General features: G+C 41.2%; 1 protein-coding gene across 10 annotated transcripts in view; it reads right to left on the minus strand.

The window, feature by feature from the left end:
* ANO4 (anoctamin 4) overlaps window positions 1-23,702 on the minus strand; it is a 211,002-nt gene that overhangs the window by 19,941 nt on the left and 167,359 nt on the right. For all 10 annotated transcript variants that reach the window (XM_030002886.2, XM_030002885.2, XM_030002894.2 and 7 more), the window contains 6 exons: window positions 17,839-17,921; window positions 12,254-12,394; window positions 9,493-9,657; window positions 5,849-5,885; window positions 3,179-3,290; window positions 1,979-2,036 (listed from right to left, as the gene is read on the minus strand). In XM_030002886.2, coding sequence (XP_029858746.1) covers window positions 1,979-2,036; window positions 3,179-3,290; window positions 5,849-5,885; window positions 9,493-9,657; window positions 12,254-12,394; window positions 17,839-17,921 — 596 coding nt within the window. The remainder of the gene's footprint in view (window positions 1-1,978; window positions 2,037-3,178; window positions 3,291-5,848; window positions 5,886-9,492; window positions 9,658-12,253; window positions 12,395-17,838; window positions 17,922-23,702) is intronic.

Genomic DNA, 23,702 nt, shown 5'->3' on the forward strand with positions numbered 1-23,702 from the left:
CCAAACAGCAGAGTCCAAGCTGTATTGTTAAATCCTGGGTATTATGGATAAGTCGAACAGATCACTGTCATAGAACTGGAACTATTTCTAACTTTTACGGAGGAAAAATTAGTTATGACCTCTAACAAAATGTGATATGAATTTCTTGTACATACTGCATTACACAGTGCTCAGAACCTGGGTCCCTGCTGAGGTTTCTGTTGGCCTCATTCAGCTTCTCTTTAGATTAACAGGGTGGCAGATAATTTTTTTTTTTTTTTTTTTTTTTTAAATTAACTCCTCTGGCATTACTAAACCATCATCCTTCTGTTTTTAGGAATCAGTCACACAAGCCAATATACCCTGAGAAAGGTAGGTGCAGTATTAATGAAATAGCAGTGATGTTACAACCATCACATCGCTAATATATAAATTGTGGTCTGAATATGCCCATGGACACTGGACTAGACTATATTGTGTTATTAAATGTCTTAGACTTGGGTTCATCCAGCAGGTGAAGAGAGGCCTATTGGAGGGATATCTGGGCATTATATTCTAAATTACATTCCTAATAAGACCTAGCACAGATATGGTCAATAAAGTTGAGACTTTTTTTAATAGACATTTCTTTTATTATTAGACTTTTTTTTTTTCTCTGAGAAAAGCAAAGTAATAGGGACTACTAATAGTAGCTTCCACCAGCAACTGACCCAACCTGTAACACCTCGCTGTTGCACTTCCCTCCCCAAACTGGTTCTTTTTTCCTCCCATCTCTGCTCCTGCAGAGAGGTGCGGTTCCTTCCCTGTTCTCCAATCCCTCTGTGAGATGATTCAGCCCAGTAACTCATCAGAAAACTAATTTGGCCAGAAAAAGGAAAAGTTTCCTGCTGATACCTGGAACTGAATAGGCTCCTCGCAGGGTTGGACAAGCCAGAGCCAGTGCAGAGGAAGAGGAAGGAGCAAGCTCCTGGGGAAGGCTCAAAGGAAGAGCAGAACAGAGAAGTCTTCTTTCGGCAGCAGCGAGCAGTTAGGTCAGCTCAGCCCCTCTCAGACTTGGGAGGGATGTTCAGTGGATTTCCGTCTGCCCATTTATCAAGTATTCTTCCCTTGAATGTGCAGAATTCACTACTTCAAAATTAGGATGGCTTTTTCAAATTATTCCTTTTTTGGCTAGTATTTGGATGACCTCTATTAACCAAAATATTTATGTATCTGGAAGTGTTTGTAAATCCATGTTGGCAGTGTAAGTCCTGCATTTTCCACTTGCCATTTGTCATGTGTTTGCAAAACTGTTTCAGTTATTCAGCTGTGAAGCAGGAAAGAATCCATGGGATTTCAGTGTGCAAATAGCAGCACTGGAAACTACACGACTGGTCCAGAAACTGCTGCTGTTCACCTCCAGTAACTGTCAAATGGTTTTTGAATTCTGAATGTATTTGCCAAAAAAACGGGACGGGTCCTTGAGGGACTTGCAAAGCCAAATTCTCATTGCTCTGCAAATCCATTTGGTTTTATAAACATGGATCATTATGCCAGTAGCTCTTGTGGGAAGTTGTTCAGTTGTTTTGGTCAGCTTTCAAGGACATTTTATGTGTCTGGATTTTTAAGTTATTATTTTAGCTCCCTGGTCTGCAAGGCTAGAAAAGCTGAGAATAAAGGATGTCTTGAGGAGTAAAAAGTTGCCAGATTCGTATCTGACTTTGATTCATTTCAAGGATGAAATATTTCCAGTGTAAGAATGCGAGTAATGTTTAAACCATTTGATACCACTATCCAAATGTGATGCCAACACTAAAACTGCTAGCATTGAAAAGGGCATATATATCAATATGTAGATGTTTTTGTAGCAGATGGTGGTGTCAGTAGTGTGGAGTTAGACAGCAATGAATACCCAATAACACACTCAAAAATACCAAGGCAGAGTTACGTGTCTGCCTCTGCTTGCATTCACTGCATCGTGGGCAGCAGATACATTAGTGTGTGGTTAGCGAACACTCACCTCTTCCAGTCTCCACCGGTTTATCAGCCTTAAGTAGGCACCAGGGTGTCCTGTAAATCTTTAACACAGGAATATACATCAGCTATGTTGTGTAAGCAGTCTGTTCACAGTAGCAGAAGAAAGCTCACACTCTTGTTTTAATCTAATGTCATCTTAGCGTGATTGATGTAACTATAAAAGATGTCATGCTGCAAAATGTTTTGGGGAATTCCTGCAATAATTTCCATGAAGGGCTAAGTATATTTTTACTTCCAGTTTTATTTCAATACCAAATACGCTGCTGTTGGATATTCAGCATATGCAGAGAAGAGAGAAAATCTGAATAAAACTGTTCATGTCAGTATGGAAAATGGCTTTCAACTGTCAGTCTATATCCTTACACCATAATGTGGGCTGAGATATCTGGCTTTCTGTGGAATCAGTGAAAATGTTAGTTTTCATTAGGAAAACATAATTTTCTTACTATTCTCCCATGTTTTCTCCCAAAATGATTCCCACAACTTCCCACGTGTAAATAACCCATACTGATGGATTCTTCTACTCAAGCCTTCTCTACTCAAAGGATCTTCTTTTGCTTTTAGGGGACTTACAGAAAGAGACATACATATATATGTGTGTGTGTGTGTGTGTGTATATATATATATATATATATGTATATATATAAAATTTTCTGTGGAAAAAACCCACCCTACTGATAGCTCATAATTCACTCTTAACAGTCCAAATCATATAATAGAAGCAGCAAAGTATTCAGGCAGTTGGACCAGATGATCGTTGTAGGTCCCTTCCAACTGAACTATTCCATTCTATTCAATTCTAGTCTAGTCTAGTCTAATTCTATTCTATTCCTAATTATATTCTAAAAGACACAGTGTAGAGTTATTTACTTACCTGTACAAATTACACACATAAAGACAGAGTGAAGTGACCTGCATGTATAGTATCGTGGGATGCATCAGTTCCTAGTAGTGCAATTGTTAAAAGTCAGCATTGAGCCAATGTGGTGCTAGGAAATGAAAACTACATCTGTTTCTGGGCTTTTGAAAGGAAAATAAAACTGCAATCTGTCCTGCCTTGCTAGTATGGAATTTGCATTTTGAGATGTGTGATAATATGGTCCCATTTTGTTTCCCTACAGACAATTTTATTTCTTCTCTCTCCTTCATTTTGCACATATGAAGGTGCAGACATCAATCCTACCTTCCAAGGAAGAATGCTATATAAAAGGTAGAGCTGTTCAGATTGACAAACTGAAAAAGAAACATTTTCAGAGTGAAGCTGTTCTCCCACTCAGATTCGGTACGAGGCTGCTCTGTGAAGAAAGAGAGCAGAGTTTCAGAGGTTTAATCAGATTAACAGTTTCCCTTGGCACAAAGGCTGCACACACCTATCAAAGCTGGCAATGTATTTGTAAATTAGCCTGCTGATTTCGAAATATAAGCTGACAGAAGAAATTGTATCCAAAAAGCAGCACACAGCAAGTGAGCTTGTAAAGACTTAGAAATCTCTTCTGGTATCGGGATATGTGTATTCCCAGGAGGCTGGAAGAAAGTGGTCGAGATAATGTGTGTATTAAACATCCCTCCTGGATTCCTGTGTGCTTTACAGGCTCAGGCTCTTCTCTTGTTTCTTTTTCTGCAACCTGCCATAATGACATTGCCAGAAAGCACCCCACTACAAGCTACGTAAGCGCCTTTTTGTTAGAGATGTCACACGGAACTGGAGCAAATCCTCCTTGTATCTCTGTTTCGTGGATTTGCCCACCATGCTGGCACCTAAGGACTCTGCACAGGTACCAGTGGAGTGCCACTGCTTGGCTCCCTTTCCTTGTCTCAGGGAACTCATCACAGAAGACCGAGAAAAAATGTTTTACAATGGATGGGGTAAGGCAAATGGGAAAGGAGAAGACATATTCTTCCCTTCAGGTAGGCCCTTAATCTCCATCTAATGAGATATCAAGACAGAAGTTAACCAAACAACTTCTATGTCCTGGAACTACTCTGCAGTTGGCAGGAGCTTGTTATTAGTCAATCATTGCTGCGAACAGGAGTAATCAGAGGAGAAGTAGAAGTACTAATGGTGATTCTGAGTATCATAATGGTAGTAGTCATATACTACTTCCTAAGGAGCCTCCAGTAATGTACTGGAAGTACAGAAACAACAATGATAAACTAGATTCTCTTTAATTAGAGCTGCCCTAGCCATGAGGAAATTTCGAACAAATGCATCAGCAAAACCATAAAACGTACCATAAATTAACAATGGTGTTAGTGATTTGGAAATGCCTGTCAAGAAACCCAAGTTTGTGTGTATACCAGTGCATACATATTTAGCTAAGCAGAAAGAAATAAAGCATCGTGCCTTTTTGATGCCAGTCTGTGGGAAGGACAAGTTTGACTTGAACAAGGCTGCTGCAGCTGAAGCTTTGTTCATATGCCCATCAGAGGCAACGGCAATGCTCTGGAGGAGCACAGACGTGAGCTCTGGGAAAGGTCACGTAAAGGCTGAAGAAGGACACCCTGAATGTAGCTTTGCTGCCAATCTCACTCTGAGCTTATTACACTGATAAAGATCATTCAAACCAAAACAGCTACTTAGGCCATCAGAGTAAAAACCACAAAATGTTCTGAACAAAATGGTCAGAACAGCTTGACCCACTGAGTTTTCATACAAGTGCTTCCTGCACAGGCTACAAGAATCAGACCTACCTTGATGATAACCTGGCAGAAAGTAATCACGCTTCAAGGTCTCTAGACCGTATCTTACCGTCCCCAGGGTGTCACAGGGAGAAAAGAGCATAGCCTGTGCAAATCACATACTTGAAAGTCACATTTCTCAACTGTAACTAGCAGCTATCTTTTCCATGGATACAGGATGGCAAAAAATATTTTAAATCTACAGCATACAACAAGGACTCTCAGTCTAATAAGAAACAACAGAATAAAATGCTATCTTACATAGACGTGCTTTGAACACATCACCTATAACTCCCCAGATGCAGAAAAGCCCTGACACTAGCTAAAATCAGCTGTGTGTTTCCTCTGAGCAGACACCAAAATCTGTCCACCTGGTCCAAAACACCTCACTGAACATCATCAATGTACACAGGTATCCAGAAGCTCAAAATAACCTCCTCAAACCACTTCTACACATGCCATAATATGGTTCGCTTAATAGGCCTTCAGCAAGAGTCTCATTTCAGGCTTCAGGACACGAAGGAGCCCTTGCCAATTGCCACCCACTACTGCAATCTTCCAGCATGACCAGGACCTCCAAAGACTCTGCCTGAGCCATGCATGTATGAGTGATAGCCTGCTGCTGTCCTTAGGAAACATGTCCTTACTCTAGCATAAAGATCACCTTTACGGGCGAGCTGAAAAGATGACTGACACTTGGAACACCGTTAGAGTTGAGGTGTTGGTAGAGTTGAGCCATCACCAAGTTATCTTCCCTCCACATTACTGCCCCTCTTAAAGGCATATATTTGATAGTCAATTAGCTGTAAGTTGGGGTTCCAGAAGGGATTCCCCCATTTCCAGGTCTTCACAAAACCTGGGGGTTGCGAGTGCTCAGTGTCTCTGAAAACTTACGCTTTTTCCCCTCAAGGTAACAATTTGTTTAAGTTCTTACAAGGTAAGGGGTTGGAACAAGACCCAAGCATGCCAGGTAGGTGATTGCTGTCGCCGCTGATTGAATAGCACTATCGCTTAGTTTATATACTCCTTTATTATAAACTTAAAAACATTAATTCCTATAGATTGCAAATTAATCAGGATTTTTCATATTTATACAGACAGTTTGAATGCTATCACAGTATAGGGACCAAAAAATCAGTACAATATCATTCATATTGTATTTAATATTGCTTACCTAAATTTGTCAGGAAAAGAGCAACCTTTTCATACAGCTGTAACAGAGAAGAAACAGCCTCTTAGATACATGACCAGCTCAAAAAACCAGAACTGCTTTCTAGGTAGAGTAACTGCTTTTAGATGTTAAATCTAACATCCAGATTGTCTCTGTGATGTTCTGATAATGATGATAATAAAACTATATAGTAATAGTACAATAATGATATAATCAAACAAGGAACAGTAGTATTTTTAAAGCTTATACTCAGCTCTTTTCATCCACATTATATGGAGAAAAAACTGCTGTCACTGTCCCTATTTTACAAACACAGTGGAAAAGGGTGAGATAACTTTTCCAAAATACCAAAGCAGAACAACAGCACAACTAGGATTTTTGTTTTAGTTACTTATGGAACATATATCTCTCTCAAAAAAATCACCCTAGTAAGACCATGCTCTGGTATGTTGGGTATTTTGGGCTTTTTGGTTTTGTTTGGGATTTTCTTGGTGCTGAAAGGAAAGACATTGGCGAGACAGGGTTGCTTCAGAGAAAGTCTTTAGTAATCCCCCCCACCAGACACATTTCTTACTCTGACTCAGTGATGTTGTTCTAAATCCTAAGCGGTACTTTCTGCGCTGGGCAGATACCATGCTCTCAAACTCTCCGGGAGACTGCTAACTTCATAAAGCTTACAGAAACTACCTTGGAGGGTTTTCACAATTAGTATTTGCAAGGGGGTTTTGAACCTATAAAGTACATCACCACCAACATCAGTGTTGGTGTAAATTAATACAACAATTTCCATTTGCTTTAAATGAGTCTGGAGCCTGTTCCCACAAAACGCTAAATGTCCTTAACTCTCACTGATGCCTGCAGGGATACAAACTGCTCATATTTCAGGCTCAAGTACTTACTTATTCCTAAAGTGCATATCAGCAACGTTTCTTTTCATTTGCAGTTATCCTTATAAACTCTTGCTTAAATTGAGTTACGTACAATTTACAGATCAAACTGCCTGTGTAAGGACTGAAGTCCTCCTGAATTATCCCACCCTTGTTAACAACCACTTCTTGCTTAGAATAGCTTTTTGCTGCCTTTGGAGGAAACAGTTTTGTTTCAAGTAATGAAAAAGGTGGTTTCTTCTAGGTTTAAAACCATCTCTTAAGGGCAGCTGTAAAAGTGCTAAATGTCTGAGTGGTTTATATCCTGATCCCAGCAGGGAGTGTGCTATTTCACAAATGTACATTGCTCTGCAGAAGGGGGTATCAAAACTGTATTTTGTTGCTATTCCTCCTGGAACAGTACGACTGCATTAGAGATTCTGTTAACAATGTTTGGATCTAATTATCTGCTACTGCAGTTTATCACTACTGGTCCCAAGGGGCCTTTTTAGGATCATATTCTGTTCTGTGTTCGTATTTTCTATGGGCGATACCACTGGAATTAACAGGTTTTATTAACCTAGGTAAAGCTAATAATTGTTCCCAGGTCAGGCTGCAGGATTATCTGGGAGACATTATGCTTGAAGGTCATTTTGTTTTCTCATGATGGATGTGTCAGTGTATGTACCTAGCTCCCAGAGCATCCGCTCCAGAAGTTACTTGTGGTCTAGACCTTTCCCCTGATGCTCAGAGAAGTTGTCACCTCGTGTCAGAATCACTGGTGGTTTTCCAGGCTTCCAGGCAGTGAATTCCCTACTGCTATATACGTTTCGGTCTATTCTGGTTTTATTACTGTATCTTTGCTTGCTCTCCTGCTACTTTTCCTGAGTCACAGTTTGCAGAGGATTCAACTACCTGAATTGCTCCTGGGGTAAGATTTTTTTTTTTTTTAATTATTTTTATTTTCAAAAGAAACCCCACTACTGTCCTTCAGTAAACTACATTTATCCATCATGGGAAGTGAGGGATTATGTTAAGTCCTTTTGAAAAGCTCCTGCAGTTTCATATTTTGGGGATCTTTTGTTTCCATGAGCTATATCCAGATCTAAGGCTGTGCTGTTTATTGCATGGTAATGAGTATAAGGCTTAAGAAATCCATCTTTGCAGTGCTCTACTTATTTGATGTATTTTAGGAAATAAAACAAAGTTTCTCAAAAGGCACCTTCAAGCCATCTTCCATTATTTTAAAAATTTCTCTAAGCTGTAAAACTCTTTGAGAACCAAGTAATTTTGTTTGTGCAGTATTTCTTTGTTGCTGCTTCACTGCATATACAATGACTTATACTGAGAGCTTAGAAATGGATGTTGTACTGACATAGATATATATAGTTTTCTTTTTATTTCTTCTATGCTTATTGTGTGCTCTAGATGGTTTACAGAAAACCCCCAAAAGCTGCAGACAACAAACAATAAATCAAAAATAACATAAAGAAGAGAACCCTCAGTACAAATTCGGAGAGAATAACAGCTTCCACCTCTTCTTTCTGCCCCTTCTCAGCCTACAGTCCCACCTTCGGGAAAACACAGGAAAGTCAACAGTTCTTGATAGACTGTCCTAGTCACTGATCCAGTCTTGCCTACACCAAAGGGAAAAGTGAAGTTCTGCAGCAAAGCCTCTTGGAATTTCCTGCTATGTAAACGAGGGGCTGTTAAAATTAATTTTTAGATGATGGAAATGCTTGGGTATTGCACAGGAAAAAAAGTAGTCTCCAAGCCAGAAAGTGGAAATGTGCAGGCCTGAAATAACTTCTTATACTTCCCCCAGGAATTAAGTCAGCATATCTCCTGGAGCAAAGCCTAACATGCTTTTTGCAGAAGACACTTGCTACTGAGTGGGTAGAGATACTCCGCCCTGGCTCCAGCACCTGGATGGTTTGTAGGTTGACCCCTCCTTCCCCTTAAAATGCATTCTTATAACATCAGTTAACAAAAACCTGATAGTAAAAGGCCGTGCACCTCTTGCCAAGAGTAACTAATAGAAGACACATTGCTATCACAGCAACATACAAAGTACCTGCATCTCGATGGAAGAATGAAACTCATTCCCCATCTGGTCTATGCTATACTGTCACCACATGGAATTCCCATTTTCGTCCCAAGTCTGGTTCCAAACCAGTTCACAGCAATAACCTGACCTCAGCCAGCCCCCCCCCAGTGCACCCAGAGCGTGTCCCTGGTGTACCCTGGCAAAGGCCATAGGCAGCTCACAGAACAAGTCACGTCTGCTCAAGCCTCGTGGAGTTTTTAGCTCAAAGGAGTTCTCCTGCACATGGACACTGTGTCTGTATATGCATATCTTCCCTGGTAAACTACTGTGAAAACTGAAGCTGGAATGACTGAAACCAGTATAAATAAGAATTAAGCTCGGCCCTGTATTTAAAAAATAACATCAGAACACTAATTGAAAAGAAGAATATTAATGAAACGGACTGAAACCTGCAAACATATGAAAGGAAAAAAAGAGGCAGAGGATAAAACAGGAGTACAGACACGTCTCTCTAAAATATTTTTTAGAACATTCAAACACACTTTGCATAATGTTTTGGGTTTGGAATTATACTTTACATAGTGAACGTGCATAAACAATAACACCATCTCTGGCTTAGCAAGACACTCCATTCCTGCTGAAAAAGAAACCAAAAGCATTCAGTGGTCTGCAGACTGAAATATCTGCTGATCTGATGGCTCAGGTATAACTTTGGATATGTTAGTTTTACTCACCACGTTCAGTAGCATGATGATGCAAAAGTTGATGCACACTGCAGTCCCTGTAGTTGCAACCTGAGAGTTATTCCTGATTAAAGCCCACTTAAAGGCAGCGAACGTGCTGACAGTCACAACACGGTAAATAACAATGCCAAAAACAGCAGCAATCACCACACAGATCTAAAGGAAGAAAGAATTAGAGAGAAGAACCTGAAAACTTTCAATAGAACGGGAGTTATCTTCTCCCTGAAACACTGAAAACTAAAACAATGACATGAAAGTCTTGAAAAATACATCCATTTTGATTCTAGAGAAAGGTTTCAACATGAATATTCTTCTTATTGTGAAGTCCTTTTTATTTTCCATAATGCAAAATATCTTTGAAATCATATTAAAATAATCTGTAGTTGTAAACATTTTCTTGAAAATGTACCTCTTCCTTAGCATTAATAAGGGAAACAGTGTTGCCAGTTCTGGGAATCAGAAATTTTCCTTACATGCATGTTCCACAATGTGCAAAGGCTAGTCTCAAGCTGGTGTCCCAGCCTGATGATGTCATATTTGGGATGGATTTTATGCTTTGATGGACTTCACACTTAGAGCAAAAAATGTCTCCGTTTGTAAGCACTGCCTCAACAACAACCCTGGCAGGCTACCCTAGCAAGCTGTTTGTTGCTACAGTTCTGGAAAGATTCTATCTAGGGAAGGTAACAAATTCAGTTGCCCTTGTAATTTCTACTCTGATGAGACTTTCAGCAAATGTGACATTTATAATGTGAAAGCCATGCAGCTGAGCCAAGCTGCTAAATCACTTTGTGTTCCATATGCAACAGTTGAGCACTAAACAACAACTGTTTTCCATTGTGACCAATTTATGTCACAGTTTAGCAAGCCACCTAAAGGACAAACCGTTGTGAATTAGCACAGGTGACTCATCTCAGAGAAACTCTGACACAGTACCCCTTAGCTACCTTATTAGAGAAGGAGAGTTTCTTCAGCAGAAGACAGCTGATTATTTGCAAAAGATAGGTGTATTCCAAGGTTACACACAGACAACTCAAACCTACCAAAATCTAAGCTAATTGAATGGGCAAAATGATTTTGAAAACACTGAATTCTAATCAAGCTGGTTTCATATTTTATTAGTTACAAAATTGGTTGACATAATCCCAGTGCAGAAGAAAAAGAAAGTGTGTGTGAATGTGAAGGATTGTCTCTGGATTCCCTGCATAGTGTTGAGGGGAAGGACCGCTTCCCTTCGTTAACAGGGAACCACTAACCTGCTTCAAGCTGTATTAGTAACTGCACTGTGAGAGTCAATGCTGTGAAATTTTTAGAACTGCTCTGACTTGAAGTGTCGATAAGTGTGTATCTCCTGTGCTTAAAGATATAATTTTTAAGGAATATTTTTACCTAAATGGGGGAAAATTCAGAGTTTTTCTAACTCATTGGAAGCCCACGCTATGCCAGCAATAAAAAATATCTTCAGTGAAAATAATCCTTGTCCTATTTCAAGGACTGTTATGGGGACAATTTGTGGTGCATGCAATTCAGAGCAAGGCTACTCTCTGTGGCACTTTGAGCAAGATCTATCACTAGGCTAAGATTAATGACTGCGTTTGCAAAGGGTAGGGAGTGAAAACTGTCCCCCTTCAAGAAAAAAACCGTAGGGAAAATATGCAAAATGTTGCAGGTGCAGAATCAATTCTGAGCAGAGACTGCAGTCCTGAGCAGACGTCAGTGTCTTCGGGGGCTCAGTCAGACAGTACGTCAGCTCCTCGTGCCCAGCGTTTCTCCGTGCGTCTCTGTCTACCCCCCTGACGTTCCAGAGCACAGACCACCTCAGTAATGCTCTTGCCTTCCTTGTCCAAGATTGCTTTGGACAATTTTGAAGCCATCAGTTTCTTACAAGCCCTCTGCCCTGTTCCCTCCCCTCTCATTCAAACACGAAGTTGCTGAGCTAGCTCACCTACCTGCCCCTCCACAGCTCCGGCAGTTTTACACTTATATCGTTTTCTAGCCTCCTGGAAAAGCCCCAGTAAGTTCCACGAGGGTCTGTGTTTTCAAGACCAGTCCTACCATTGCTGTTGTCATGTGAATAAAAGCGAATAACTGCTTCAGTGGAGTTAGAAGATGGGGCCATTTCAGCAGAAACGCACGCAGCTCTCTGTTAAGAGAGATTTTGCTGCTGCATTTAGTTTTGCACTTTGGAAGGGGGAGAGAGATGCCTCATTTTAGACAAGGAACATTGGTTTCTCCATTTCAATTGCACTAGGAATATGAATCCTCTTTTCTTACCTCCTCAATACACTGAAACACTAGGACATTCTAACATCATCGGGCACTCTAGGCACCTTAGTTAGGTTCTCTGTAGAGTTTCCAGAGAACAACGGCCTCTTCCATGGCATCTCTCCCCATCACCCTGCTCTGTCTACAAAGGGAAGGCAAGGAAATCAGTGAGCTAATTCAGTCAGCTGAAGTTGGTGTTTGAATGTGATAGCGTCGCTGTTCTGGCACGTGTGTCGCTACATACAGCGTTCTGTGTATAGCCTTGAAGGAAGGACTTAACTATCTGGGAGACTCAGTGAAGAATAAACTAGTGTAGGACTTCACAGAAACTCAGGCAATTTGCTACGTACAGATTTGCAGCCTGCAGTAAACATGCTAGAGCTTATTTTACTTTCAAGCAGACATATCCAATATCTCTACACTCTCTCAGCAGAGATAATGTTATTTTGTATTTTTTCAACTGGTAAATAAATAAAAGTTCTCAAACCATAAAAAATATTCCAGATGCAGAAACAATGAGTCTGCTGCATTTATCTGCAAATGCTTGATAAGGCTCTGGCTTCCCGGATATGGGGTTCATTCGTTCTTTCTTGGAGTACTTGGCTTCAAACTGCGGACGTATTTCCTCCTAAAGAACAGACAGACAATGTTCACATACAGCACAGCTAGGAAAGATTCTGTAGGAAACTTCAGATAATTTATCAGATCACTGTTATTCGGAATTACGTCTTTGAATTCAGCAGCTGGCACAGCTACTATAAAAGCTGAGCTGGGAAATCAGGTCTCCTTCATAAGAACTAGAATAAATCACCGTACCCATAAAACGGTATTGGAAGTATTTAGTTAACTCCCCAATTAGCTACTCATCTAAAAAATGCTCTTTCGAACTATATGGCTGTAAGCCAAATCATTTTAAGGTTGATACCACTGAGTTTTCCAGTCTGGTATTATCCTATTGATAGTGGAATTCTACAACAAAGCAAGAAGGAGAAAAAAAAAAAAAAAATCCTTTTTCCAGACCCAATTGCTGTTTGCTAGGTAATTGGTTACTTTCCCATTATCAGCAAAAGTTTCTCAGCATTTGAAGAAGGAGCCATGCCATCTGATATTGCTCAATTGCTTCCTCATTTGGACAATATTATTAGCAGGAACAGCTTTCAGCAGCAGAAACGTCAGGTCCTGCTTTGCCGTAAAAACCCTCTTCTGAAATGAAACCTGGGGATTTCTTGGGGAGAGGCTTGGTCGTATCTGTGGACAGCCTTGTCAGAAGCCAGGCTTCAGGGAAGACCTCACGGATTTCAGCTGCAGCAGGGCTGCCCCCCTGCCCGGCCACCTGGGAGGGCCACCAGCAGCCCCGTGCCCTGTGCCACCTCGCCCAAACGTGACGTCGGGGATGCCCCGGGCTGCGAAGACGGCCTCTCGCTGCTGCCGGCAGTCCGTATCCCTTAGATCAAGTTCTGCAATGCGCTGGTGCATACTGGAGAACCGGCACAGCTGGCGGCAAGGGAGCACAAAGGCAGCTGCGGACCCACCAGGTCTCTGCTGTGCCTTTCTTTGTAACGGCCGAGAACCCAGCTTACCAATTTCAGTCGCTTCCGACCCTTCAACTGCATTTAACTGAACTCTGACTGACTGGAAGTTGTAAATGCCTAGACCTTAAAGGACTGCATTGAAATACGTGAATGTTAACTGCTCACACAAGGCTTTAGAATGTGAATAAAAATAAGATATCCTAAAATCCTACATCCTTTTTATAAAATTCCCCTAGGGGAAGAAAAAAAAAAAACAAGTCACGTCTCATTCTAATTCTCTCAAATTTTGAAGGCACTTTCTCAATACAGTTAATTTCCAAATTCAAGCAGCAACCTGGTAATGTGGCATTAAAAAAAGTTAAGTGGCACGTATGCTCAGCTGCAACGCCTGCGTAACTAATTATGTGCTTGAGGGAACCAGCCCTCCATTAGCTATATACAAAGGCTAAGCATGTTTCCGTGGAGGCAGGGTAACGCCTTGCTCTTATTCTACCTTGCTCAAGCTGTTCCTGCCCCATCAGGGCTGAAGGCTGCTGAGCAGACCATAATCTAGCAAGAGAAACAATGCAGCTCTCTCTAAGCCAAGGTTTGATTATCTTTTACAATCTGCGCTATAGGGAAGCCCTTATCATATCCACCCAGTTACTCTCCATGTCTCCCACCTTGCACCTCGTTTACAAGCAAAGGAAATCCAGATATACAGGGTTGCAGGAGCCAGAACACTTTCAGCCCACGTCCCCAGGCTGGGGGACCCGGACGCTGCGGGGGCTGCGGCGTGCCTTCCTTGGGTGAAAATCTAAAGTGGTGAGGAATTCACAAGGTTGCATATCTGAACAAATTTAATTCTCCTTCCCACCGTCTTCCGCGTTTCATTTCTTTGTCTCTTCATTTAGAAGAGAAAAGCGATAACAAAGTGATAGGAAGCCTTATAAATGGGGTTTTTTTAATCTATTGTTGGTAGGAATTAATAAATTTCCCTCTGTAGCTAAACCTTATTTTTCAATTTGACAACGAAAATTAAAGCAAGCAAAAGCTAGACATGGCAGATAATGTTAATAAAAATAACAATCTTCATTAACAAAAGCTTGTGACATAAAATGGTAATTAGAACTCTTTAATTGATTTCTTTGAAATAGCTAATAAAAGAAATCAGCTGATTTTGTCCACTGAAAACTCAATGGAATGTAGAAAGAAAATTTAATTAGCAGTGATTTCATCAGAAAGCAGCACTTCTAGGAGTAAAATTTTCACCTTATGGAGACAAAATTCTCACTGATGCTGCACTGACACGTACAGCTTCATGATTAAACTCCACAGGATAACATAGACCATTCTCCTTCCTTCCCACTTCTCAAACATGGATCATTCCAATTCTTTACTCACAGGAGAAACCAGACTGATTTCTGGAGTATCAAGTATGGATTAATGTGCAGTGCCTCGGGCCAGATCTTTCTGCACTAGAAGACCTACTCTAAATTTCTTCATGAAATATACCCTTTTCTTTTGGGAGGTTTCCGAGTCCTTCAACAGCTGAATTCTTGCAGGAGTCCTATCCTTCCTAGCCCAAGGATGTATTGTCCTCTATAGCCCAGATGTAGAAAAGGGATTTGTAAGAGATCGAAAATCTGAATCTTGCTCACTGGGACAATGCTAGCTCCCCCAGAAGTAAGTCTCCTTGCACATCCTGGGGTTTGCAGGTCATCCTGCTTGCAGCTGAAGGCAATGGCAAAGTGAAGAGATGGACTTCAAACCACAGAACAGGGAAACGATCTCAACACTTTTTCACCTGTGACACCTGCTTCCAAACTGCGACTGTCTCAGGGGCAAAGTCCTGCAAAGACACCAGTGCCAATGGAAAAGGGAAGCGATCGGTACTCAAGGAGAGGAGGCAGTGGTCTGCAGAGCTCACCTAAAAGCAAGGACGTGCTTGAGTCGTGCAGTAGGTATGGGCACTGGCAGCTAGCATCTTTGGAGAAGACACCTCTGGGAGGCAACCAGCTCCCACTCCTGGGATCCCGCTGAACGCTCAGCAAAGGAGGAACTGATGCCTCAAATGCCAATGAGATCCCGATGCTCTGATGACTGGTCCCATAAACCTTTGAGAAGCAGCCAGTTGAGTTCCTACTGGCATCTTTAACCTCTGACTTGAGAGAGAAAGGTACCATCTGGCACACTGCTTCTGAGAAGACTGCTACCTTCTGCTGTGGAGACTTACAAAACTCCCTCTAGAACTGTAAGAAGATGCAATGAATAGCTCTGGAGCAGGTACACCCACCACTGCCCCGGGGCACCTGACTGATGTCTTGTTGACGGAGCTCATTGGAAGAAGCCTGGTGTGAGAATAAAAGACCAGCTGACCATCAGCAGGGAGCAGGTATCGTCTGAACATTACCGATGTGCATATGTCATCCTGCAGGCCAAACTGAAATAATCTGTCAGTGGAACATAAGCATCTCTTATAAAAAATAATGTTATTTGATAGACATCATAAAATAAACACATCATATTTCTCCGAGGATAGTTTCAACTACCAGAAGCTCTTTCAGGCTTTCTGGCTGGAAGAGGAAAAATCTAGCAACTCTAGTCTCTTCTATCATCTCAGTGTTTATTCCAGCTAAAGGCTTAGGTGCATAGGCACGGTAATGCTCTTCCAAAAAAACTTAGAAAGCAGAGAGCAAATCCTCCATGGGAATGCTTTCCTCTAGGCTCTGCAAGAGGACATGCCCTTTCAGGAGTAGCAGCAAGGCTGTAAGCGGAGCTTGGCCACGTGCATAAAGAGGAGAGGGAACGGGGAGCGATCCTGAGTGGGCTTAGAGCTGTTGTGCTCACACCTGAGCAAAAGACTCCTCCAAGCATTACCACAGCAGCCAGAAATCACTTAGTATTATTACATGGAAAGGAAAAAAAAAGAAAAAAAGCAAAGCATCACTTAAGGACGACCTTACCAGGAAATTCAATATTTGTAAATGAACCTATCATAGAGGGTTCAGGTGGATGGCTTTATAAATCAGCATAATCCCAAATCCAGGGAGGTTAAATGGTGAAAGGTGCAGTCATATAACATCCTAAACTACAAATATCTGCAAGACCAGGCTTGCTGGGAAAAAAATAAAAAGGGCCTCATACTGTACTTGCTCGTGCATTTTGTTAGTTTAAAGGCTCCTTCTCATTCTGGGGACACTGAGCTATAATCCTGACTTGGAAATTGCAATTTGGTACATCCATCTTTTGCCTGAGCTGTCAGCAGCAGTGGTTTTTTTTTTTTTTTTTTTTGCAACTAGCCATGAGGGGACATGATCACTGCAGGTTAATCCTGACCAATATTTGAACCTCAGGCAGGACTACCTCTGTGTCGTCTCTCTGTGACTTGTCAGCATTGGCAAAAGCAGGCTGCTAATCTCAGGAGAGTTAAATCAGTATTAGAGTATTTTCTAAAGATACGACAATAGTCCTGAAGTATCACCAAGAATTGACAGCACGTGTGCACAAATAACGATGTTCCTGTTGCTATAAAGAAACCAATTTCCAGTTTTATTTTATGTTCTTGGATTATTTTCTTAGTCATTAAGCATTTTAAAAAAAAAATCCTACCAGCAAATGAGCAATTGTACTGTTTCATGGCCTCATTGAACTACATTGCCTCGTAGAGACAAAAATCCCGTAACTCAGAAGTCTGTTACTCTACTGGCAAGATTAATGAAATTCTTCCGCAGAGGCAGCAATATAGAAATTCAGCTGCACTGGGACCAGTACAGCAGCCTCTTCCAGTCCCTCCAAGAGCTTCAGGACAGTCTCTGGAGAGGAAGGAGAGCAGACTCTGTGGACACCTGCATGTCCAAATCCCACTCAAGGAGCACTTTTTCTGCCACCCCCACGGAATCTTGCTTTTCTCCTGCATAATAAAACCTTCTAATTCCACTTAAACCTCAGCTCTCAGTCCCAAGAGCATGCTCTTTCTTTCTGGTAACCGCCACAGAAAAATGTTAAGGCTATTTTTCGCCTTCTGGTTTCCTCTACTAACAGAGGATGAATTCAGTCCTTTGGGTTGGTTCACCTCCCCCAGCCTCTCCGCAGCCCTGTATACTTAGGTAACCAGCACCTGAACGTTCAGAAGCTGGTACAAGCCTCACAAGGCTTTCTCTCCATCAATATTCTTAGTGGCTATCTAAAACAATAGATAAAAGCTCGTTTGCCAAAATTCACGGTACCCTGGGCTGTCAAGAATTTCCTTGGATTCAAAAGCAAAATTTGTTAGCTTCCCTCAAAGTGCATTTTTTCCTGAAATCTCCCAGAATGACAGCCACTGGTACGTTGAAATTAATTTAGATTTACAAAGGTGTATAAAGAGAGGACAGTTTGGACTGGGGAAAGTTTCTTCACATGCCAGAGGAAACATCTGAGGAGAAAAATGCTTATTTCCTAGTTTATGAAGATTCAAAGAATGAATGGAAGGTAAATCCAAAAGAAAAACATGCTTACATTTTAAATCAAATCTTTTTGTATTAAAGATTAAGGAGTACTTTTTTTTTTTTATACAAACCTCTTCTTCTTCCCAGTCTATCAAGTCCCAGTCATAAGCAATTACTGCTCGCCGCCTTTTCCAAAACTCCAGAAAAACAGTTGCTGGAGCAAATAGGAAAAAAAATACAAAGTTGTTTTTGAGTCAAGAAAATGTTAACAACTGTCACAGAACTGTTGAATGAAGCTGTTACATTATTTTCATATCTTTGCATAAATGGGTTCCTTTGAACAGCAAATCATGCTGCTGATTAAAACTGCTTTCAAAAAGCATTGCTTTCTAAGGATTACTTTGCTTGCTTCAAGTATGATTGAGGCTTTAGAGATTTCATTTAGTGCTAAATGAGAATGTTTAATTTCTAACCAACCAAGGGAGGACTCTCAAAGAATAAAATTGTTCCTGTGAGTCATCATTACTAGATATAGCAGATTTCTGATGAAGCTAAAGGTTTCTTGGGGCTGCTATAGATAAAGCAGTAACTTTCCTTCTTTGAAGACCATTTACAATACACAGAAGCCAGAACCCAGAGGAAGCACATTCCAGTGCATGTGCAAACCTGTAGAGTACTGCTGAGGAAATGGGAACTTCTGTCTTGCACCTTTCTAATCCAGACCATTTCTTTCACACTACATGAGTGTGTCTATGTGGTGTGGCATTAATATCGGACAATTAAACATTCTGTGCTGTACAGCCCTTATTGACAGAGTTCAAGATAGTGTAATGTGCCTGTACATGACCGTGCTTCCATTTCGTGATGGGAAGAACAATCAAGGAAGCACTCAGTCATAAAATAATATGTTCATATTCTGGAGATTAATACTCAGCCTGTTTATGGTTACAGGTTTTTTAAATTTGTTTTGTGAAAAGAATGTGGAAGCTGCCTAAAGCTAACACAAATCAATGGAAAGGCTTCCTCTCCCACTGTGAGGTTTGGCTCTTCCCTTTATTGGTCACTGAAAAGCGTCAGGCTGATAACCACAGAGAACATAAACCGCTTTGTTTATGAGCTAGCACAGAATCAGCTGTAACAGCGTCACTATAGCCTGGCAATATGTTCCACATCCAGTCCTAAAAGCATGTCCTTAATGGACTATCTGCCCTACTGCGGCATATTGAGAATGACGTGACATGATACTAAGCACTGGCATCAGTTCGGTGAAAGTGAATTCTTAGCCAGTAAGAATTATTGTATTTTAATGTATTAGCCAATACAGCTATGATATGCTTAGAAAATGAATACTGCGAGCAGATAAAGATATCAAAAGCATGTTTAAGGAGGCAGCTATTTGGTTTGAAGGCATTTTCATAAATCACATCATCCTTTTGCTGAAAGCTGGAGTTATGTTACACCAGGTAACCAGCTGCTTTGATTTAATCTAATAAAGAATTCAATTCAATCTCCTGAGCCTAACGTTTCTATGACTTTTTGTAAAAATTGCAGTATGATTGGTTGGGATCAGCAAAACTACTAAGTGCTAATGAGGCTCCCCTGCTGCCGAACCACCACATTGTTCATTCCTTGACTTGTCTTCTGGTGGAGCTGCTTCTCTCCTATCAGCTCATGTTGAGTTATTTTGCACAGGCTAAACAAGTAGCCCTGCACTTTTTGGAGACCTGGGAGAAACAAGCCTGATTGATTACTACTGCTCTGTTTCCATTCCAAAAAGCAGCTGGAAGCAGGACTTGAGTGAGCGTGAGAGTCCACAGGCGTGAACCTCTCAGATATGTCTGTGCTGAACTGTACTTCTTTTCTTTCTTGTTTTTCACACGCCTGGAGTGAGGAATCTATACATATTATATTGAGTATATTTAGCACCTGTGCAGTTCCTGAGGCTTCTTTAGAAGGCTATTTTCAAATCATTAAGCAGCAAATAGGATGATCTGCACAGTGCTGTTTTAGCTTTTACTGTGCTACACTTTTCTCCCTCTATCCAGGTCAGTATGCACTTTTCCCCTGCTAGATATTTTAAAATGTGCTATAAATAACCACCTTTGATTGATTCACTGTACTACTGAGGTCTTCTAAAAAGTACTGCATTTTGAAATTTCTCTGCTGGTTTTTTAGTCAAGTAATCACTAATACCCTGTATCACACTTCAGCATTCTTTTCTGACTTTGACAGCTCAAAGGGACACAGTTGTACTTATCCTTCTCCCATTTTCCACTTGCTCTGTTTAAACCAGATGCTGAGAATTCTCCAAAAATCCTGCTTGGAATTTTGAGTTTCTCATTGGCTTTAACTCCCAGGTCTTTTACTAGTTTTTCTATACTATGCTTGCCCTGCTTCATTGCTCAACCTTGCAGCTCAGTCCTCAACACCCACTTGCACAAACAGCTATCTTAACATCATTTCCTCGGATGCTTTTGAAACAAGTTGCGATCTTACCTAGTAATGCAAATGGTCTCCCGCAGCAAATAGCTTAATCCTGACCTTCCCTCAGAAGTCCTCTCCCTATCGTATTTCAGAACACCATTTAATATATCCATTCTGACTTCTAGAATATATTCTATATACCAGGAATATTGCTGAAGAACATCCTTAAATTCTGTCTCCTCAGAGAGCAGATCAATGTGAATGTTTTATGCTAGAGGCAAAGTTTGGAGGAAACTAGTATCTTTTATTAGACTAACTGATACATTTGGAAAAAATGTTTTATGTCAGCATGTCTTATTGCTTGAAAAAAGTGTTAAATTCTTCATGCCAGGCCTTTTTTCCCCTCCCAACTTTGCCTTTTAGCAAGTGCTCTAAAGCTAATTCCTTTATCAAAAGAAACATGCTTCTAGGTAGACAAGAAGAAATTTTAAACAGGACTTTTCTTGTGTCCCTTAGTCCCCCAAAAGCATGCAGAGACAGAAAACTACCATCAGCCCACCTTGTCTCTAGCAAACCATTGGAAATGATAAATAGCTGGACTCTCCTGTTGGACAGTTACAGAACTTTGCTACTGAGCTTCAGGAAACATCTAGACAGGGACACCTTTGCACCAGCTTTCCCCAGTACTTCAACTGGAAAAGCAAAAGCTACAATTCCATCTGGCTTTACAGCAATGTGCTGGGAGTCACCTGATTATCAAATTTACCTAGATTTTTTTCTAAGAATGACTTTTTTCTGCATTTTAAATGTCAACATTTATTTAGAATGAACATCTTTCTCTCATTTTCTGTCTTTGGTAAGAATCCAATTCAGACAGTAAAAAGAGAGTAGTTTTTCCTAGAAATGGGACCTACCTTTTCATCAAGCTCGACATATCTCAAGGCATACATAAAGGGCAAAGTGTAGGTGTTTCCCTCTAGCACAGAAACACAAAAAATGCTATTGCTACCCTCTTTTTGAAAGCTTTGAACATCTGGAAAATATCATCAAGACTAGAGATTCTCAAAAGGAAAAATTATTTTCCAGCTTCTGAGATGACGACATCTCAGTGATCAACAATGACAATCTGTTCACCAATAAAGTATAAGTGTTCATAGGGACTTGCCGTTTCCTGTAACGCACAGAGATTTATAGCTTCAATGCTTCTGAAAGGGTTTTTCCTTTCAACAGAAGCTCCAATACAGAAAAGCTTATAAAAATTACCAGAGAATTCCTTCAGTGTACCAAAGGGAGACTATCTTTTGTCCTTTGCTACACCAGTTTAAAATGACAGTTGTCTTAAGCCTTACGTCTTTTGGCTATACCTCAGTAAGTATAATTTTTTTCCTATTATATCAATTACTTTTACTTCTTATACAGAACTTTGCTTAAACCAGGCAGTGAGGTGATGAGTCAATATATTCTTTGAAGAAAAGTGTGTTTCTATTCTAGTGTTTTCTGGTGCACTTGACAATTCCAACCTTACTTTGATGGGACTCACTTATCCCACAAGGAAGCATTATAAAAGATGGGTCCCTGTGCTTCAGAGTCCTACAGCCAGGCTCATTGCTGCTCCACAAATCAAGCAGACCACACTGATATTTGTCATGGCTATTCCTCTCCCTAGCCTGGTTGCAGCAGTTTGCTCATCATTTGGAGAAGCATTTTATTTCTATTTAAAAAGTGAGCAACCCACTTTGTCCATCAATTAAAGATGTCTTCAGAGGAAAAGCAGGAAACCACCATACAGATCACCTTTTCATGGAAAGCCCAAACTAACCACGCTTGGGTTTAAAAACCCCAAGGAAGCGGCTGAGGCTTCTCCCTCAAGATGGGAGTTCACTACTGGGTCAAAAAGACAGTGAAGAAGGTACTTTAGATAAGAAGACAGTGGCTAAGCTCAGGTTGAAGAGGTAACACAATTCTAACTGACTTTTTTTGCTTTCATTCTCTTTTTTTAAAAGCATTGCCATCATTATTTTATATGCTAGTGTCTGTCAGACTGGATCATCTAGAAGGCTGAACTTTTCACAGCCAATTTGTCATGCACTTGCCAGTTGTTTCACGCTGACAGAAAAAACACTTCCACGATCAAACTGCTATCATTGTTTCTTCTCTTCCTCTAGGATTTGCTGAGATGATGGTAATGCCTGCAACTGCCAATAGGCCTACTGCAGACTGAAAATCCATTTAAGACAGGCGGTAAGCCAACTCATAAATACAGTACTAGAAAATCCCTGGGAAGCGCGGCTTTCCTTGTTCTGCTGATTTAGCCCTAACTGTATGGAAAATATCTCCACAACCTCACTGTTGTCTCAGCAAAGCCTTATTTAAGAAACTACAGTTTGGGTAGATAGGATCACCCCATTCCCCAAGGCATCAACCCCCCCCCCCCCCCCCCCCCCCGAAGTGTGTGTGGGGAAGCTCTCACCCCAGCCGCTGTCTTATACCCTCTTGTCCACTAGCCAAATCATCCAGGAGGCAGCATTTATTATATTTTTTCTTATCTCTCTGTGGGCTTAGGCGCTGAAGATGCGTGGGTGGGCAGTGCACTTCCCAGTCCTGGCAGGCTGTCGGGGAGATAGTCCCAGGGGGAATTGGGTCTGGGGGTCTGACAGTGATGCTGAAGGAGGAGGAGGAGGAAGGAGAGGTTAACCGAAGCGAGGTGCAGCTCCTGTCGACTAGGGACGGGAAAGAGAGAGGACCCACAACTTTTCGTAGCGGGCACGCTCAGCTTGCTCAGCCTTCTCGCAGGCAGCGACCACGGGCAGGACCGGGGTTGGTGACCTGAGCGAGGGACTCCCCTTACCTGGAGCTGCTTTTCCTACAGCCCTGGTTCGGGGCAGTGCTGAGACAGAGGTGCAATGCTGTGAGCACAGCTCTTTGCTGAAGGCACCGTTACTGTTAAGGAGGAGCAAAAGCACCGGTGCAAAGAGCTGCACTCCAAAGACATGCTCGCCAGCAGTTAGGAACAGTGACATCAGTGCCCAACAGCGTTAACCCACCCATTTTCCTAGCTGAGATGGAAGTCCCTGCCTCTAAACTGTCTTGGAAATTCTCAACTTCAGTGAGCACACAGAGGAAGAGGTTGGAAAAGCTGAGTAAACATCTAAAAAAATCTTTAAGGCTTAGAAATTTTTGCTGATTCTCAGCTCTGGCGTAGCTCTAAAACAAAGCTGAAATACCGAGGAGAAACATACAATCTGTATGATCTGTGGATTTTTTTCCTTAATGTAATTTGTGATATTTTAATACTATCAATATTATGTGCAATGGCATAAATAGGCTTGATTGGTATGTGTCCTAATTTAACTAGTTAACTAAGACAACAACTTAGTTTTGGAGGAAGGAACTGAGACAGTCTGGTAGGCTAATCTATGTTGTCCTTATGGCTCTGATGTTGCCTCCTGGATCTCTCTTGTGGCTCAGTAAAGAGATTTGCAGTTCAAAATGGAGATTTTAAGAATCACTTGGACATCTTTCCAAAGCAGTTGGAGATGTGTGAGTAGGAACAGGAGAACAATGGCTAAAT

Source organism: Aquila chrysaetos, chromosome 26 (assembly GCF_900496995.4).
Source record: "Aquila chrysaetos chrysaetos chromosome 26, bAquChr1.4, whole genome shotgun sequence".
Classification (NCBI taxonomy): domain Eukaryota; kingdom Metazoa; phylum Chordata; class Aves; order Accipitriformes; family Accipitridae; genus Aquila; species Aquila chrysaetos.